The sequence below is a fragment of the Motacilla alba genome, chromosome 1A, assembly GCF_015832195.1.
Source record: "Motacilla alba alba isolate MOTALB_02 chromosome 1A, Motacilla_alba_V1.0_pri, whole genome shotgun sequence".
Taxonomy (NCBI): domain Eukaryota; kingdom Metazoa; phylum Chordata; class Aves; order Passeriformes; family Motacillidae; genus Motacilla; species Motacilla alba.
Window position 1 is genome coordinate 39,159,036 of NC_052031.1, and position 21,515 is coordinate 39,180,550.

General features: G+C 36.0%; 1 protein-coding gene across 13 annotated transcripts in view; it reads right to left on the reverse strand.

Moving 5' to 3' along the window:
- PPFIA2 (PTPRF interacting protein alpha 2) overlaps positions 1–21,515 on the reverse strand; it is a 286,609-nt gene that overhangs the window by 97,445 nt on the left and 167,649 nt on the right. For all 13 annotated transcript variants that reach the window (XM_038154171.1, XM_038154170.1, XM_038154168.1 and 10 more), the window contains 2 exons: positions 16,546–16,647; positions 6,382–6,546 (listed from right to left, as the gene is read on the reverse strand). In XM_038154171.1, the coding sequence (XP_038010099.1) occupies positions 6,382–6,546; positions 16,546–16,647 (267 nt within the window). The remainder of the gene's footprint in view (positions 1–6,381; positions 6,547–16,545; positions 16,648–21,515) is intronic.

Sequence of the window (21,515 nt, forward strand, 5' to 3'; positions counted from 1 at the left end):
GAGACACTGGAACAGGCTGCCCAGAGAAGCTGTGGATGCCTCATCCCTGGAAGTGTTCAAGGCCAGTTTGGATGGGGCCTAGAGCAACATGGTCCAGTGAATGGTATCCCTAACATGGCAGGGGGTTCAAACTGGGTGATTTTTAGTTATTTATTTTTAGCCAAAACCATTTGTGATTTTATGATTGTAGTGTCACAGACACAGCAGAAAAGAGTTGCTCTCTCTGTGTTAGAGGGTGTATCCAACATAGGCCCAGATGACTGAGTATTCTTCTGGCTTTTAAATGCAACCACCTTATCTTTAAATGTAACATAGTCAATGTCATGTTAGCACGGCTGTCAGTGCAAAATATCACCCATCTTTCTCTGTCTCCTAGCAACTGTTTCCCACTTTTTTGCTTGCTGTCAAATTCTTTCTTCATTCTCTTCAGATCTGCAGCCCATACAGAGCTTTTTAAAAAACACTTGCACACTGGAATTGAATCACTTTTTTTTCCATGAACAGTCTATTGAATAAAAGTTCTTCTAGTTACCTGCTAATGAATAAAAAGATAGTGAACATGCTGACACAAATGGGCTAATTTTGCTTGCAAGAACATTAAGAAAACTTTTCTGCCATTAATCTCTAGAGAACCAGTGGGTTTTTGATTCTTAGCTAAGACAGTATCATCTGGTAGCTGCTTTCCATTGTGAAGATCAACTGGACTCTTTTCTTACAACCCTAACCAAAAACTGGGTTTGGAGAAGTTGCTTCTTTCTTCTTTCTAAATGCACATTTTAAAAGTTGAACGCAAAGTTTAAAGCAAAATAGGAAAAAATGTCTGCAGGACAACAAACATGTTCAGATAGATATTAGAAGCCAAATAGAACTATAAAAAGGCACATGTAACATAATAATTTTTCTACCTTTTGTTCTTCCTGAATTGCATATAAGGACTAAGTATTTCCTGACCTATTCAATGTCTATTCTAACCATGAAGTTAATATGAGCTTCTATTTTTCATTCAGCTCTAATGATTTCTAGGAAATATTGTCTTCACTTGCTCTTTTATAAGCTATTACATGTATATTCATATATAATATCACAAAATATTTTGTAGTGCTGTCTTACATTAGTTCCACAACTATTCATTGCATGAAAAAAAAAAACCCTCAACAAAGGTATGGGCTAGTTAGCAGCAGTATGAGAAGTTTGAGACCTGTAGCATTAAGAAGGACAGGGTGAATAACTGAATGGAGGTTTCCACTCTACGAATACTGCTACGAATTTCACGTGACTTATACAATAGCAAAGGCTATAAGAATTTTTCAGTCAGAATTCCACATTGGTCCTAGCCCAAATAACTCCTAAGTTCTAGTGTTTAGTACTTCATAATTCTTTAACAATGCTTATTGTCTGTGAGATATAACCTAACCTTACACTCAGGTAAAACAGTCACTGAATTTAACTTCTCACATGATGAAAATTTAAAATTGCTAGCAGAACTGCCCATGTCATTTGTTTTTTTTAATTCTAAAAATGTTAGAATAATTAGATGAAAAAATATTTTAATATGCATAGCTTCTGTCAAATTAAATTTCTAAATAATAATAGTAATAATAATAATAAAGAATACAGTTAGTCTGGTATCAATTTCATTTGCTGTGACACAACTTACTCAAGGAGACACAATGAGATTTTTCTGAGGCACACATATAATGATAAAAATTTCTAAACCAAATTAACTCTGTCATTATCCCCATGCCCTAAAGTAAAAAATTCTCACAAAATACATTAAAAGTGCAAAAACAGTATGTGAGGACTTTTTTTTTTGGCACTAGTAAGATCTCATACAGATAATAGGGTAAGATTAAAAGCATACTCTTACCACTCCCTACTTATTAGAAGATAGCTACTGGGTTCAGCCAAGCAGGACTGGCTCTCTCACATGGGAAGCTCATGACAAGATTTCATTCTCTAGGCTTGGGGCACGTGGATAACAAGAGGGATTCTGAAGGAGCTGTCAGACTCTGAAAAAACTGCAATGACAGCCATGTTTTCTCAAAATAATGCAATCACAGCTGTGATCTCTCTGTGGTGATCTGTCTTTTGGACAAATGGTAAAGGCAGCACCCAGACTTCATGTAATAGATAAAAAGTCAATAGAACTTTGAAATAAGTTAATGTATCACTCCAAATTCTTAAGCAGGCCTGACTAGAAACTGATATATTTTATTTTTCACTTTCCAATCTCTTAGTAGGTTTCATTGCATTTTCTTATAGTAATGAGGAGGGTTTTGTAGTTCTTGTACTGTGCACGTAGCAATCCTTTCATGATCAGTCAAGTTTTGTGGCAAAGCTTGTTACAACACATCAAGATGTTTTAGCGTAGGAAGTGAAAACATGAAAGAGAATTTGCATTTAGGAAGAATTTTAAGATTTTCTTCATACTTTTGTAAGTTTAAAGGGCAAAACTTCTTGTGAAAATATTTTGTTATGCTTTTCCAAGAATGTAACAACTACATTAATAGTTTCAGTGTCAACATTTTTTGTAAAGAAAAAAATACAGAAAAACTTACAGTATTCATTTGCAAAGGATCATGATACATTTCCAGTGCACTTCTGACAGTTTTTATTACTCTTTATCCATTAACCTTCTTCAGCTGTGTGCGCATTTTCTGATGGGGCACTGTTTACTTTGCTGTTACATCAGTGTATCATAAATCACGTTTTTTTGCCTCAGTTTTACTGTGAGATTCTGCCCGCAGGTCTCCTCTGAGCACAGCAGCAGAGTCTGTGCAAGTGAAGCATTATCCACAATACAGGAAGACATAAGTCAAAGCCAGTAGATTGACTCCATCCACGAATGCCAAGAGACTTACTACTTTGTCATAGTAAGGCCTTTTTTGGCTTTGCAAGTAGCACAAGTCAGGGAGATTCCTGATGAGTGGAAAACTCACAAATGTTTTGTCCTTCTTCATGAAATACGGGAGTTATCCTGGGAAGATCCAGGAAAGTACAAGCTGGCTAATGTAGGGAAAGTTACAGAGCAAGTCTTCCAGGAAGCATTTTCAGGCATAAAAAGGACAAGATGGTGACTGGGGAGAGCCAATGCGGCCTTGTCAAAACCAAATGATATCTGGCCAACATTACTGCCTTGTGTGATGAGACGACTGGCTCCATGGATGAGGGGAGAACAGAGAATGTTTCTGTCTTCACTGAGGTTTTCTGCAAGATCTTCCATTTATCCCTAGAGAAACTGGTGAGATGTCAATTGGGGAAACAGATTCCATGGTGCATCAGAAATGGACTGGACTGCAAGGTTCAGAGGCTTGTGATCAGTGAGACAAAGCCTGTGTGGCATCCCATTGCCACAAAATGCATAACCCATAAGGGAATGAGAGAGGCTTCAGGAAAAGAAAGCAGTTTTGCAGAAAAGACCTAGTGGTGAAAAAGGCCAGCACACAGTTTGGCCAGTGGGTTGGACAAAATGATCATTTCCCTCCAGACTTTTGAGGCTGCATTTGGTTTTGGGCTTTCTGGTAGAAAATATTGGCAGATTTCAATGAAGGCTCTCCAAGCTGGCCATGAGCTGGAGCACACAGCATATGAGGCAGGCTGAGAGAGCCAGATCTGGTCAAAGTGAAGAAGCAAAAGTTTGTGGGAGATCTAATTGCTGTCTACAACCAGCTACCCAGAGGATGTGGAGGAAATAAAGCCAGGTTCCTCTTGAAGATACAGGAAGGGAAGACCTTGCAGGACAAAAGGGAACCAGTGCAACACTCAACAACAGAAACTCCAGATAGGTATTATGGGAAAAAACTACAGTGAGGGTGGTGAAACACCAGAATAGGTTTTCTGCCTACAAATATTGAGAAATTATTGGACAGGACCCTAAGCAACCTGAAACAGTTGGCCCTCCTTTGAGCAGGAGGTTGGGCCAGATGTCTCTGAGGAGCTCCAACCCACATTGTTCTACTAATCCCTGAAAAGCTTCAATGCATTTTTATAGGTGGATTGATGTCTTATTTCTGAAGGGTCTGAAACAAATCTAACTTACATAATTTTTCTGTCACCATGCTGAATGTATGACTCACATGCCATAAAAAAAATTTAGCACATTTTGGTGCATGCAGTCATTTTTAATTTCATTATTTTTAAATAAAAATCACCATAATGCTGACAATTTGTGAAAGCATTATATTATCAAGTAGCTGGGTGATATATGCAACATGTTTGATCCAATCCTTCCAGAGACACTGTAACAAAACCAGGCAGTTTTTAAGTAGGATTTGTCCTTGAAAACAATGTGTACTGGTTTTATAACAAATAATTTTAAAATAAGTTATTAAACTGATTACTGGACTTATCTCAGGATGTTTTATAATAACATATAAATAATATAGTTTATTTTTGAATAGTAAAAATACGATTTATTGCATCAAAATAAAAAAAAGGTTCCCCACATAGGTAAACAACATGTCAGAAAAAGTAATTTTGATCAACCAATTTTAAAACTGGTTTTATAATGGAACAAATCTTCTGGTAATATGATTTGCAGATGGTTGACTTTTCTACCCTGAAAATTGTCACTACCACTGGGACAGGAATCAATTAGATACATAAGATGTCTACCTTTGTCATTCCAAAATTTCTTAACATGCTGAATATTGATTTTAATCTGTTACATTTAAAATAATATAAGAATAGAATTTTCAACAATCTGAGTCAAGTTTTTCAATAATGCAAGTCAAAACATTACTTGCAGCTTCAATCTAATTCTCTATAATAGTTTCCAAAATGGGAATGTAATATAAACTGCATAGTACTAAAATACTAAAACATTCACTAAAGAAAATGTGCAAGAGGTACACAACTGTTAATAATCAGAATCTATTTCAAGTTTAGTTTTTACAGTTTCTCATACTTATCTAACACAATGTCAAAAAGTATAAAAGCTGGAGAGCTCCCTACCCTAGTTTTATCGATATTTAAAGTGCTGGATAAAAGATCAAAGCTCAGAGCATAAACCCCATCAATCCTCAAAGGATCTATTTAATAATACAGGATTTTTAAAGTCTTAATGACATCCAAAAGCTTATTACAGTGGCTAGAAGTCATTATATTTCCTTTTCTAGATTTTCTTTAAAGATTTCATGACATCTGAGCAGAATATATAACCCAAAAGATATACCTAAACACATAAGAAGTTTTTTTTTGTCTAAGTTCCTTAAATTTATTAAACTTTGAACCTGATAATTAACCTAGTATGACTCAGAACCCACAGTGTCTCATCCTTTCATTACCAATGATATATTTATTGTTATATATCTACAGCTACCTCATTAATAAAGTCAACTTTCTGAGTATATTTCTGAAAGTTAAATTTGTTACTGTGAGACCATTAAACTGGTCCTGTGCAATACAGCTCATTTGTGCAGTCAATGGTTTCAGATGCTGTTCTGCACAATGTCATCCCTGCTTACCCAACCATCTCAAACAGAGAAGCAGCTCAGCAGCAGCAATGAGCAAATCAGCCAAAACAGACCCCATAAGGAATGAGGTTCTTTGCTCATGAGCCCTGTCTCTCACGTGCTCCCTGCATGTGGAGCTCTGAGGCACTTACTAATTCAGATACATCACCTTCTGAGCTTATGGTTTCTAGGCTTGAACTGGATTTCTGAATTCATGTATGCAATACTCAAGGTGATAATCACAGTTGTACAAAGTTTCATTCACTTTGAATATAGTCTTTCTAGCACAGGATACATCAGGAATGCAGGGGGAAGACCCTCTTCATTAGCATGACTTGATGCACTTATCATTGGTTTTTACCTTGATTATGCAGGCCCTTCATCACCTCTGGTAATGAAGGATGTACTACTTACTTTAGGTTATGCTACTTGTAAAGGGAACACTGTCCTTACGTAGAAAAGGCTAAAAAGATCTCTGAAATTTTGGAGGTTTTCCTCCTAAAAGTATCTAAGAGCCAAGTTCTCTTATGTAGTTAGGAACATCTTACTTTTTCTAAGTGTTTTTAAAATTTGAGATATAACTACGTTTTCATGGCCATAACTTAAAAACGCATTTTACACCGAATAAATCCCACAGGGTCATCTTTATTTAGTGCTAAACAGGAGAAACATGCCTGGTAGGGGTGAGATTTGCACATTTTGAAAAGTAATTTCTATTGTCTACAAAAGATAGCTGAAGTGACCTCGAGTGCATTACAGCCATTGGCCATACCTTCTTACCATCCATACTTCTCTGGATACCTGTAAGCACTCTAAGTACAGGATTTATTCCAAGGAGCAACAAACCATACTGCTGCTCTGCTGCATCATAAAGCACAATTAGGCAAGTTAAAGAATGTATTCAGTAAGCTTTTTTTCCATACTGTACCTTTTCATCCAAAGCCTTGTGGTGCTCAAACAGAGATTTCAGAGCTTTGAGGACCTCAACTTCACTGGAAACTCCTGAGGGAGACTGTGCTTGCCGTTTCACCACTGTCATCCTCAGGGATCTTTCGTGTCTCGAGACAAGGCACTCCAAATGCTCCAGTAACAGCTATTGGATTTGAAACAAAAAGTTATTAATTTCCAGGCCCCTAAATGCCACAGAAATTCTAACTACAACGTGCATGATACCAAACAGCAATCTTCCTGGCAACTTCATTGTAGGAGAGATTGATGGAACTATTAGCAATATTTCAAGTTTCTAAAGTAGATGGAATAAATGGAAAAATAGAAGATCCACTCATGATTTTACTTAAAACTCTGCTTTGGAAAGCAAGAACAACAAATCATTAAGCATAGGGTCACTATTTTACTAAATTAATTACATATAATTGGTGGTATTAATTGATGAGTATTGACAGCCAAATAAGCAAAGACAGTCTAAAGAATCACGCAAAAATATTACGTAAGTTTGCAATTAATTCAGCCCAACTGTAATATATTTTCAATTTATCTTGAAAGCAACTTAACAAAATATGTAGTAGTGAACAGTATATTTTATTAGACTTTTAAGACTATTTATTAGAACTGTCGTAGTTAATGGTGCTTGTCACTAGCACATGCTTTAAAACATTGTTTCTGTTGTATTAAAAACACAACAAAAATCAGAGAAGTCCATAAATATCTATAAAATAGACCATAAATAACATATTGTAGGAACATTTTATATTTAGTTTCCATTGTTACTCTGAGGTTAAAGGAAAAATTAAAATGGTATATTGATGTTGTGTAGAAAATTTCTTATTTGTCTGTGCATTCATAGGGCTACCATTGCCGTTTTTAGTGCCTGAACATAAAAGAGACTAGGTTAGCTGTGAAGTTAAATCAGGATAGCTAAATTTGTGAATCAGAATGCATGTTAAATGTATTGTAATTACAAAAAACGATTATATCTAACTCATTGAACTAGAAATCTGAAAGTTACATGGACAATTTTTTTAATATTCCTCCTTTGATGTCGTTCTTAATATAGCTACTGTTAGTAAATATATTTATTTATCCGTAATCCACAGTTATTCTCAGTTACATAATGGTTTTTATTCTTACATTAATTACTAGACATGGTAGTATGTTGATAATAAGTCACATTAAGAATGATTATGATTTGGTGTCATCTTTGTTTAAAACATGGTTCTCATGTCTGAACTTCCACCTGGTTATTATGCTACAATATATTCTTCACAAAAAGTAGTGAAGGAATACATGAACAATGTTAATACAATATGAGGTTTAATGACTCCCTGCAATTCAAGAAAGGAGGGTCATTTCTGAATCCAGCTCATGGCCCGTATTTATCAAAAAGCAAATGAACAAGAAATTCACAAGCTTTCTCATTCCTGAAGGGCTAACAGCAGATATAGGTGGATTTTTAATTATTTGAGGCAGCCCAAAGTAGCACACAAATTTGAAGAGACCTCTTAATGGTAGAACCATCAACAATTCAGTGTGGGGCTGTGGGAAGTTTGCAAATTAAATGAGATCAGAATATTTCCTAAATATTTCCAGAATATTTCTGTTCATAGTAGTACTTAAATAAGCAATTAACTGCTATCATAAATAAAACTGAATTGCTGACTTTTGGTCTAAATTCTTGTATTGTCATGGCTTTTATAGGCCATCTAGTTTATCTGGGAGAAAGCTGGAGGAAAGTAAATCAATAGCTGATTTCTAATTGTTCAACCTACTCTCTGTCCTTTCTCTTGAAAGAGTCTGTGAAGGTACAGTATTTCCTTCTCTGTGCAGCCTAACTCTGACCCACTCCATAGCCCTGGGGTAGCCAGAATCTGACTCTAATCCACTTTGTGCACTTAGATTTCCCCACAGTCATTCCCACTTCCTGGCTGGTTCTGTTAAAGCCTGGCTTGTCCTGATTGGTTCTCATTAGTTTTCACTGCATCACAACTATGTCTGGATGAGTCTAAATCCAGCCAAAAGGCTATAGATTTCTGAAGAAATTGGGAAGGAAGGGAAGATATTGATCCACAGCAGAATTTTTAGTGAAGCCATTCCTTCCATAGGTCTGTAGTTGTCTAATGCTCAAACTGACACCCACTAAACCAGTCCAGAGTAACAAAACCTTAAAACCTAAAAAATCTCTTTTTTGGCCTAATGAACAAATTTATCATATATGGTGTCCTACTACCCCAAATGACTTATCTTACAGACAAATGCTGTGATGATCAGGGATGTCTGAGAGCCTGTATGCAAGACTTAGTTGGAAAGGAAGAAGGGAAAATCTGGTTTAGGAGAGAAGAAAAGTGATGGTGACATGGAAATCTTGACATGGAAAAATATTAATGACAGAAGGAATTACACATAATCTATAGCAGAGAGATAAATAAGGAACACATAAAAAACCTCCTAACATACATCCAGAAGTTCATTTTGAATTGGTTCACACTGACAATCCCAACAGGGAATGTGAAGTCAGCACGGACAGAAGACAAGAAACTTGCTAAGCAAAAGCAGAATGGAGATCAAAGAGAGTGATGAAGAGACAAAATAAGTTAAACAAGGTTTTCAAGTATAAGAATTGAACAGAGTGGTGGAAACTCAGAATTTCTAATGGGGTGATTATGGAGGAGTTTGCTATTTGAGATGAACAGTACAAGACTCAAGCCTTTTGCAGAGCTATTGATAACGTATTTAGGTTACCTTACTGCCATGTTAGAAACATGCATAATACCAGTGACAATCGTCCATTTAACATACACAAAAGCTAAGCTTGTTTTTAGCTGAGAAGTACCATTTCAGACAAGAAAAGACATATTCCAATGTCTGCATACATTTCATAATTGTTACATAAATCAAGTACAAAATGCTGTGTTGCCTATTTTGCTGTATACAGATTGTCACAGCTGTGTCAAAAGACCCATGGAGAAGTAAAACAGTGCTTCTGAACATTTTATATCTTTTCTTTCTGTTCCTATTTACTCAAGCATTTGCAGTCACTCATTCTTCTGGAAACTATCTCTGAACACTGGAATTTTCCTTACCAACAGTTCTAGGAATGCTCAAGAAGGCATGCTAACACAGGTTTCTCATTTGTAAAAATTTCTTATTTTTGCTTTTCAACAAAAATAATCTTGATTTCTTCACAAATTCTGTGAGCACTGTTAACTGCAAAATCAGCTGAGCAGGGAATACTATTAACCAGGTCTCTTAGTGAAACATTACTCCCAGTTCTGCTGAAAGGGAAAAAAACCTAAGGAGGTAGAACACCTGACTGTGACTGAGAACCTGATAGCAAATCATTGCCCCCTGCTCTGATGAAATGCTAGATTCACAGAATAAAAGAATTGTTTAGGCTGGAAAAAACTAAGATCATCAAATCCAAACATTAACCCAGCACTACGAAGTCCTCCACTAAACAAAGTACCCAAGTGCCACATCTACACATCTTTTAAATACCTCTAGGGATGGCAACACTACTATTTCCCTGGAGCAGCAGGGCAGCCTGTTCCAATGCTGGATCCAATCACCAAGATAATCTTCTTGGTGAAGAAATTTTCCCTAATACCTAACCTAAACTTCCCCTAGCGTAACTTGACGCCATTTCCTTTTGTAATATCACTTGTTACCTGACAAGGGAGAAGGGGCGGACTCTACCTGACCTACAGCTGTAGAGAGTGATAAGGTCTCCCTTGAGCCTCCTTTTCTCCAGGCTAACCATCCCCAGCTCCCTCAGATGCTCCTTGTAAGACTTGTGCTTCAGACCCTTCACCAGTTTAGTTGTCCTACTTTGGACATGTAACAATAGCTGCTGTTTTACTCAACTTCTATCCCATTACAATTATATTAAAAAGGGAGTAATTACATTAAAATAGATCTTCCCTGCTTCCCTGGCAAGTGGAAATGTCAACAACACTGACAGAATTATGAAGTGTCTCAGGGCTACAATGATGGGGTAAGGGAACATAAACATAAAAGATTGACATTGAAGATGATGGTGTGTCCAACCAATGTTTAACCAACATTTAATGTTTGATTTAAGGAAATCACAATAACTTGTGGGCATGCTGAGGACTTTCTTCCACATATGTAGTTCAAGAATTAATATTCCAAATAGTTGTGAGAACATCACAAGATTTCACACGGAAATAACATTTTAACAGTAATGGTAATTAATTTAAACTACAAAAGAATTGTTAGAAACAGCTTTAGGGATTTCAGTAAGTTGCAACTAAACTCTGGCATTAATAGTGATCATGGGCTGCTGAGCATTTTCTGCTCCCTCACACTGTCAAACTGTTACAGTTGTCAAGCACTCAGAGGGACAGGCAGCTTGCAGAGAAAAGAAGATGAAGATCAACAGCAGCAGGTAGGACAGAATCACCCACGCATCATTCCATGCTTTTCCTACTGGAAAGCATAAGCTTGACAATGAATTATGAAATAATCTGACAAGTCAGTTTTATGCTGGGCAAATTTTAGGATGCTCAAGATGCCATGATGATAATTGTCTCTTACGTAAATAGGATCATTTCTGGAACTCTGGACTTTTTATAAGCATAAAAATATATAAAAATAATAATTTAAAGACTGAAAAGTGCTCTAGTGCATTTTTTTTTGAATGAATGTGGCATCTTTAAAGTGTTCATTAGAACTAAATGAACAGGAAAGGAGAAATTTTTTTAGAAAATGCCCAGCTTCCTGTATTTCTCAAATCACTTATAAAGCAATCATGGAAGCGATCGATTTCTGCAAAACAGAAATGCATGGTTGGATTTAATGGTACAAACTACAACAGTGTAGATTATCACCTACTCTGCTCTACTAGACCATACCATCATGACTACATGGACACTGATTTACGTATAGAAAACCAAAGAAGTTAAAACACTCATTTTAAGGAATGATGTCTCAATAAGTTGAAATTAGTGTGACTCAGTAGAGTTTGCTATTACAGGACCTGGATTTTAATCAATATAAAATATTTTATCTTAACTTTCACTATTTTCCAAACACTTGTTTGTAGAAAAATTTCATCTAATAAATGGAGACATTAAAGAATCAGCAGACAGTAATAGAGAGAAAAGGAGAGTCATGAATAATTAAATACACTGAAGAAAACATAAAATAAAAGACTTTTACTGAAATGAGACAGACTTAGCTCAAGGTATTCCTTAGAGGAATGAGGTAACCCTCTAAGAAGACAATTCTCTGTTGAGCTTCAGCTTAGAATTTCTCACCAGCACAGGAAAAACTGAATTTTCTTTCAGTCTATATTTAGAATTCACATTGTTCAGTGAATCTCCATCTCTGATGTGAGCAGAGAAGACAAGTGAAATAAGCAGACATGGAGCTGAAGACTACCTCTAAAATCAGTCACAAAATAAATTATTTTCTTCAGCCTTGTTCTACAGTGATGTAAGCCACTTTTCACCTGTGGTCAGGTGGTGTGACCTCCAACAGCTACGCTGGTGAATTAACAGTGAAAATTTTTCTGGGAAAAAATAAAGTTGCAGCCCAACTACTGCAGTGTGTCCCATGTCTGTCCTTCTGTACAGAAACCAAAATGCGAGCAACCTAAAGCCTTAATGAAATCACACATATGTGAAACCAAGGTGTGAAAGAAAACTTAACGATTGGATAATGATGCAAAGTAATAGGAAGAAAAGGGGTTTCATAAGAATAATGAATAGATATATAATAAATATTATGCTACACAGACTACCTAAGAACACATAGTTATAAAAAACCATATAGTTATTGAATACCTATATAGTACATTAACTATCTGTTGTTACACTACTTTCTGGCAGAAGTTCTTTTTTTTTTTTTTTAAAGAAGAGACACATGAATCTACAAGACAATTAATTTTGAGGAAATTATATATACTGTTACTTATATTATTGGACTAATGCTTTGCCATTCGCAGAGCTTTAGGAGACAGACATACTTATTTTCATGTGTACTTATTTTCAGTGTTTTTAGACCGTAAGAACTCCTCATGTTTAAAAAAGAAATAGAGTACCTGATTAATTTTCAGCACCTATGGGCCCTATGAGAAAATGAGCTAAAATAGGTAAAACCACACTTTAAAATATATTCTTAGAGTTTCTCAATACAGTAGAAGGGAATTTGAATGATAAAATATAGGGTTAAGTCCTGATCTACAGGTATAATGAGACTGCAGTGCATAATTGAAGATGTTTCATAAACCATTCAATAAGGAATGGAGACAATAAAATTAGATATAAATCAGCCTTGTTCACTTCAATAAGTATTTTAACTCCTAAGGCATGAACCAAAAGAGAGTTAATGACACTGAAACTGCTATTTCATTTATGTACACAGGTATAATTCTTTTTGTTTCTAAACCGTTGGGACTAAAATATTTCAGACCAATTTGATTAAAAAAATTACGCTTTATGTAAAAAGCACATGTATGTGTCTGATATTTTTTGTTGTTAAAGGGAAAAAACCATAATCAGATTAATCAATAGCAGTAGTGTATTACATTTTTTTCAGCTACCAAACCAACTCCCAAATTTTTTCATAATAGTACTCTGATCTAATAAGGTAATCCTATGCATCTTTTTCTACTTTTAAAGAATACAGACTGAGACAAAAAATATTTTCATTTTAATTCAGCCAAAGTATTGTAATTTTATAATTTCCAATAAATAACATGCTGGATCACACTGACTTATCTTCCAGCTTCAGAAAAGATGCTATCTTTCTACATGCTATAGGTGATCATTCTATCTAGAGAATATCCAGAGAAATAACTGTAAGAATTTCTATTCAGGTACTTTTGTATCTGTTTTCAAAGTCCCATAGAATGGTCTTCCAGAGAGAACCTGTCTGTCTTCCCATCAGCAACACCATGCAGTCAGGGCTCCCACACTTTCTACTTTGCCTTGTGTATTGATAAATTGAGTTGCCAGCTTTGTTCTTAACATAAAAATATTTCTACTGCAATGTGTCAGAAAAAGTTAATTATCATTGGCAGCAAAAATACACAACAGCAAATTCCTAAGAATGCTGCTAGAAAGATTGACAGAAACTTGATTAAATATTGGGGGAAGGTTTAGTTTCTGGTATTTTAGCTGAGATCTGAAGTGTATGTGTCCCAAAGAATGTAATTCCATCATGGTCTCTCTCTAATACACATTACCATCAGGGTCTACTACTACAGCTAGGCATAGAGGGGGAAATCAGGATGTGAAATCAGTTTTGTGTTTTCTTTGTTTATGTGATGAGCAAAAACTGTGTGAAGCTATTGCCAGAAAATAAAGAAACACATAGGTGTGGGTCTAGAGTAGATAAAATACTGCCAGTTAGGCATAACTGAAAATGTAAAGGGGACCTGGAAGGCTGGTGTGCACTCAGGACCTGACAGAGATGCCACTTTAAATCCTTTCTGCTGATACTCAGTTTGAAGCAGGACAAATCAAACAATATCATTTTTGTTGTTATCCCAAGGAGAGAAAAGGTTGAATTAAAAAATCCAGAAGCTGCAAGTTGGAACTGAGCATCTTCATATAGAAGCAGCAGGAGGTGCTACCTGGGACAAAGCGGTTGTCATGAGTAGTTCCAGTATGTGTGGCTATGCATGAGCATGTCCTTAGGGGTCAGGTGAGCCTCATTAATGTAGCCAAGCTAGGGCTGGTTAAAGTGTGACCATTAGATCAATGTAAAAGATGCATTAGTGGGATAACTCTATATATGAGAGAAGACGTTTAATTTTGTCACTGTGAAACTCTATCAGTGGTCCTCAAAATATTATTATTTTATTAGAATCCTCACTAAATTAACAGAAAAAAAATCAGTGCAATTTTTTTCTTACAAAATATTATTGCTGTTTTGCACTAATAACACCATAAATTTCAGTCTGCATAAGCGCCTCTTTATAGGCAATGCCTTCCCAATGAATGCTGCTGGAAATCTCATCCCTAGCACATCACTGAGACTGTGTTGAAAACAACAGCTTTGCATCTAAAAATACTCACATCTTTCCCTTTTAAAGGAGTGCCCCTATAGAAGACAGCATGAGTATTACAGCTAGCTCTGGGTTATGTTGTAGTATATGGTAGCTTAACACCTGGCAAGAACATAAATATGACATGATAGGGTAATAACTTATTAATGAAAATGCTAGAGATCAGGGTAAGGCATGTGTCTGCATTTTTTCTATCTTCTTCCCCCACTGTATTTATACTCTGTCTTACCTTGTTTGCTGTAACATCTCCTTCATTCCCTGTATTTTTTCATAGCCTAAACATTTTCATCTCTAGCTTCATCCTCATTTTGAAAACACACTGTTAGCATTTACTAATTTTAACTGCAAGGACTTGCAAGGATTACAACACTGTAACTCCCATTTGTTGATATTAGTTGTCCTGGAAAACCTCTTACCGATTTTTCCTTTACATAGCACAAGAAACATAGGAATGGATGATCTTTAAGCTTCTTGCTCTGCAAAAAACCTGCCTATGACAGAGCTCAGTCTGACTTAGGAGATGACTTGCAGTTGAGTCATCTTTCTTTTCTCTCACAGTTTGACAAGACTATCTTAGGCTACTAGGCTGTCTTGGAATTTTTGCTAGTCTGCATTGCTTATATCGGACCCACATAGGTATTGGTGCACTGCAGTTTTAACACACTAAAGCTGGTGTTCAATGGACTGCGGAGTGAAATGGATAAAGCATTTTTTAATTAAATACAAAACTAATACATATGTAGGAGTTACTGATAATTTAAGCAGCTATAAAAAGTCTCCAGACTTTTCTTCAGCTGATATGATTTGCTAAACCTTGAAAATGCAGTGCAATTGCTAAACGTTTCTCAAAATCAATTAATTAATAATTAATTAATGGGAGAAAAAGTAGGTCTCACCTATACCTCCCATAAGATTTTCCAAACCATCACCTCTAAGAACTTAGTGCTAAATATGATCATCTCCTGAAGATCCAGGAAAGCACAGAGGTAGATGGGTCAACTTTGTTTCTTTGTAGGCATCCATTTCCTCTGTCTTCCCTTGTATTTCTGAACTCTATGGCACTCTATGGTGCTATAGAAGGGAAGAAAAAAACAGAGAGAAAGGCCCTTTCTCAGGTCTTTTGGCATGTATATATATATATATATATATATATATATATATATAGTTAGATTCTCTTCAAAATGCAAATTAGATGACAAAGAAGAGATGTTTGCTCAGCATCCAAAGTGCTATTAGTTTATTAAGAAAAGGAAAATGAGAAAAGTTACACAGATCAGAGAACAAAATATGGATATGAGAAATCATACTTGGTGTTCAACCTCTGAGATCTATTTTGTATGTTCACTACCAGCCTGATCTGCGACTACGCCATCTCTTGTCTCACACCTTTCCACAAACACCATAAAGTCTCCTCTGCTACTCTCTTGTGCTTCTGGATCAATTCTGCCTTCAACCAGACAATTTTACAAGCAATTCATTTTATTCTGAATACAATTCTGTCCATCATTTGAGAATTTTCAGAAGGTGCTATGTCATATATTCTTGCTCCCAGACAGAACAGTATTTCTGATTGAAGCAGAACATGATAAATTTCAGGATTGAATCTTGACCCCCCTCAGTTGTATGACAAATGACTTTTTCTTCAAGGGTCACAAGGCTGCATGTAGACTAAACAACAGACTGCCTGTAGTAGGTGTGGCAGCCTTCATCTCATCCTTATTCAGATCAAATCCAAGGCACAAGGCAAAACTGGTTGTCTGTTGTAATCTTGCCTTTTGCCTTGATAAGAGATGAGGATATGTGCAGGCCGGTCAGGCTTGGAAGGCTGCATGAGTCCCCTGCTTTAAAAGATATCTAAAATGAATGACCTTACCATGTCACACAATAAATCTCCTATAAGTGTTAACTGTTTGCAATATATCTGCCTAATACACTCACTTCCTTCAGGACTGTAGCATGGTAGGTATGTCCTGCTACTTAGAAGCTCCTTTGCTCATGAAAATGCCGGGTTTTTTGTCTTCTTATTCATACAAATTAAGTTCTAGATCTATATGTAAGTTTAAATACACATGATATCCAGGAAAAGGTCTCCTGTGTACTTACTCTTGTGTTGTTTCTTTCAGCTTTTAGTTCTGAAATCTCTTCCTCTTTTTCAAGCAGCTGTTCCCTGCATGCGTTTAATTCTTTAGTCAGTGCAGCAAACTCCTGCAGAATAAAATGATATAGGAAGTTACTCAAGATGTAAATACTAGGATAATCAAATCCATGTGCATTCTAGAGTTTGAGGATGTAAGTAATATTTAGAAATCATCAACACAAACTAAAATAGCATATGAAAGCTTCAGCATCTACTAAAATTCTTTCAAGTCTAATAGCTAATAAAAGGTAACTACTGATTTAAGTTTAAAAACAAAAGAAGATTCAAAATGATGGCAACATCTCCCATACCTAAGCTATCAGAAGCTATCACACCAGAAGAAGAACAGAACTGGCCAATTTCACACCAACAGAGACACCACAATTCACACATAAGGAGGTTCAACCCAACATACCCACTTAGGAGCATTCCTGCCACTCCGTAAGGCAGCCTTTGCAATATGGCATGTGAGAAGACAGTTAAGGTATTCACTAAGCAAAATCTACCTAATATCAGATTAACATAAGTAATATATGAGCTGTGAAAAAAATACTCTACTTGATATTGAAGTTAACCATTAAAATGTATTCAGCTGTTATAGTGAAAGGCTGTGAAGACTCAGAACAATACTTTTTCGTTGGAATGAATTTCCTGTGAATTCACAACATAAAATTAAACTGAATTTTAAGATGTTCCTGATGTTAAGTTTTATGCATGCAACTAACAGGTATCCTGAAAAACATCTTTTACTTGTCAAAACTTCTATTAAAATGTCTTGAATTGCTGTAACTCTTCAACAATACACATAAACTTTTCTCCATACAAAGGGCAATTGCAAAGTTGTCATTAATTTTAATAAGGAAAAGGTTTCACTCCACATGTGTTTATTTTGACAGACATAAGATATACTAAGCTGTAATGGTTAATTTTACCCTTTATAGCAAAAATATGCTACAAATCTCACAGATACAGTAAGGTAAAGGATAAAAAGCCTTTAAGATTTGTGATCATGTTTTGAGGAAAAAAAAAAAGTCTTGAACAGCATTGCTGTTTAACAAAGATGTATACATATTTTCAAATACTAAGTTAATTTTAATTTTACCAGAACAGTCAGTGCATAAGAGCCCACCAGCCCACAAGTAAGCAGTTAAACTGCCCTCCAAGAGAAAGCAGTTAAAAAAAAATCCGAACATGTCCAGGTGTTTTATCTTCTCAGCCTGAGAACAAATCTACTTATTTAAGACAAAAGCTAGTGATGATCTCAAAAGGGCTTGGTTTGCTGCTTCTCCTCAAGCTGCAGAAAGCAGCTTTTATCTGAAATTAATAGGTTTTCAACAGAACTTTCATGGGTATTCCTAGTCCCATTCTGTTACAGTCAAGTTTTTAAATAATTAACAGGATAGAGTAATATATGTTAAAAATTATTCAAATAAATTTCAAGCTGTATTCTGGAAACATGTAACTGAGAGTGCATTTTTTTCCCCATTTTTCAGCTGCTGGAACTGGAAGCACATTAGACCTCCATGCAAATTGCGTGATAAGAAGAGGAATATTGTTCTGATATTCTCAATGGATTTTGTTTTAGACACTGGCTATTGATCCCATGAACCATATAACGATGTTTTGTGTCCTACCTTCTAATCAGTATTTGCTTTTTACATCCCAGTGGTCAGGTACATTTAAGGTTACACAGTACACTATGATGTTAAAACCCTTAGCTTAGCTTTGAAAATGACATATTGTAACACTCTTCCCTCACTTTTCAAAAGTATCATTAAAACTTCTGCCTGTACATATTAAACTAGGATTCAGAAACTACCAGTCCAGCAGTGTTATTCTGTTCAGATTTTTTTTTTAAAAATCTCCCGTCTTTATGGTTATAACTAGTTACATACTGAACAAAAAATCCTAGTTAATAGAAAGCTAATGCTCTCAATTCACATTGAGTTAGAATTTTGAAGCACAAAACCACACATACACACATATTTCTCCACAGCCCTACAGGGTGGAGCCCTTGTTGCTAATTTACATGGATTCGTGTCTATAATACTTTCAGAGTCTCACAGAATGGACTTTCAGTGTAATCTGTAGAGCATGTTGTTGCTGTTTATGTTTTCTCATTTCTTGGTATAGTTTCAGCTGGAATTAAAATAGACATTTTGGCATATGCTTGGGCATCCGGATGGGTGACAGGTGGTGGAAAGGATAACAAATGTCATCTGTGACTTACAGTTTGAGTTCTGAACTACAGTAAGGCAATCCAGACTGGTAACATGCATTTGCTGCTTTCCTTGTGAGTAAAAAAAGACATGTTTATCAAATTGCACATCTTTGTTGTGCCAAGGTGAGACTGCTTCCAGTACAATCTCTAATGCTTTGGTCAATATAATCTCAAATAACAAATGAATGAAGTTCCTACTAGTTTGCTAAGCAGCATGGAGTTTATTCTTAGGGTAATTTTGTCTGGTCATCAGAGTAAGTTTTCCTTGCTTTTAATCAAATCATTACTCAAAATTCTGCTCCCAGAGAGTCCCATACCTTATATGTTGTTTCAGCCTCCAACTATGTTCAGTTTATGTTCATAACATATATTAGCATCTACCTTAGCTGTGTCCACTGGTTTAGACTTTGTTACTTGAGGGGCCAACTATGTCCTTTCAAGCCTATTAATTATTCAGCGGTTGCTGCTGCTCTCTGAAATTTCTTTGTGCTTTTGACATACCTGCAGTGCAAGCACCTACGACAAGCAGTCACCTCTTCATGTGTCTGGAACTCAAGTGGTTAACTTCATCTGAAGTACTAGAGACTGCCCATTCATCAAGAACTTGCAATTCTCTGAGTTGAATGATGACAGAAACAGGGCTTTATTCATTGTCTTTATACCATAACCCTTTTACAGAGAAAGTCTCAAAGTAAATGGAGTTTTCTCCAGAGCTTTACAAGTTATTATTTCTGTTGCATCTGTTTTCATAAATTAATAACTAGGTTAACACCTCACAACTTCCAAATAATACTTCCAAAACTATATGTAAGACTTATTTAAAAAATAACCTATTTATCCAAGATATCCCTGTGACCAATGCTCCAGGAAACATTTTTTTTCCCCCCGCAAGTTCTATGCTAAGCAAAGCATATTTTTGTTTTACCATAACACCCAGTTATGTAATAAATGACATGTGATGATAATGACCTCTGCTCATGCAATTCCCTCATATATATATACAGGGATCAAGGGAATACTGTCATCTGGAATTACTGTTTGCAGCAGAAATCTTGCATGGTCAGTGACCACGACAGTCAGTCATACTTTGGGAGCCCTGAAGGTAATATCTGTTGCATAACTAATAGGAGTTGACAGGCACAACTGCACTCTTAAAGCTCATATAGAAGTTGTACGGCAGTAAAGCTAATTAAGAACTGAAGTGAATTAAAACTCTCTGAAAATTATTCAGTTGATAGTGCTGGCTTTATATTATACCATGACATCAAGCTCTTTGCAATTTTTTCAAGATAAATAATCTGAGAATTAACATTGTTTTCTTCATCTGAATAAACACAATCTCAGAACCTGTCTTAACTGCTGCTTGTCTTTTTCTCTTAACACTTGGCCTATGAAATTAAGCCTTGAAAACCAATTCAACAGAAATCCATAGCCACTAAAAGGACCACTAGGAGTTACCAATAAGCAAAACTCAAGGAATTCCCTGGTGAAGCAGCTGAAATACAGTTGGAGCAGAGGCTGGAGGGTGCTTGAGAGAGTGAGATGCCACTGGGAAAGGAAGGCTGGCAGCCCTGCCAGATGTGCTGGCAGCAGGACTGGGCAGGGGAGGCATCCTACAGCTCTCTTACCATGAAATTTCAGCCTCTAGGGGATGGCTCAAGAAATCCTGCTTTCATTGTTTGTTGTTCCCAGGAAAAGCCTGCAAGGTTTATTTTCGATGACCAAATACACATAAACATACATGACTAGTCTCCAAGTCAACGGTATGGCACAGAAATTATGAGAACTTGTATCTCTGATGCTCAACTGCTCAGAATATGATCCAGTCCAAATTGAGCTGAAATGAAAACACAGTCTCTCATCATCCCCACAAAAAAAATACTGAAATAAAGTTGAAATTTTGTGACAGTAATTAAAAAAACTAAATTAAAACCACATAAAATTCAGTTTTGGAGACACTGAGGAGATTCAGCTTAAAATCTCCTCCTCTGGATTTTTCGTCATTAAATCACAGCTCATTTCAGGAATGAGTAAGTGAACTAATACCTGCATGGAAAAAGAATGGTAGGGGTTGATAATTTCTATTTTAAATTCAACACAAGCTATGTCAACCAATTTGCTTTCCTAAAAATTTAGATGTAATTCATTTAGCACAGGAAATCACTATCTACTACAATTACCTCAGAATTTTAACCTTTTATATACCAAGCTTTCATCCAATGTTTGGGGGGGGGGGGGGGGTGGAGGGAGGAAAAAAGACATCTTCTTTCTTTTCTTATTATTCTGTCACTGGATATGTTCTTGGAAATTCTCCATGCCTTTTAAATGACCAAGGATTTATTTTAGCAATTTTGGCAGAACACAGACTTCATCCTTGCTGACTCTTATTAACAGAACAAAGTACATTAAAAAATTTGAACATAATTCACTATTTATCTTCTTGCTACAGAGAAGTCATAATAAATATTCCTTGATTCTAAAATAGGTTGAATGAAAGATTTTTCCCCATCCCTGACAGTGTTCAAGGCCAGGCTGGATGGGGCTTACAGAAACCTGGTCTAGTGAAAGATGTCCTGCCCATGGTAGGAGGGGTGAAACTAAAGGATCTTTAAGTTCTCTTCCAATTCAGGTCACTCAATGATTCCATGAATTTATTATTTAAACACATGGGTTTGGTGTCAGTTGTCTAAAATGTTCATTGTTACATTACTGCTC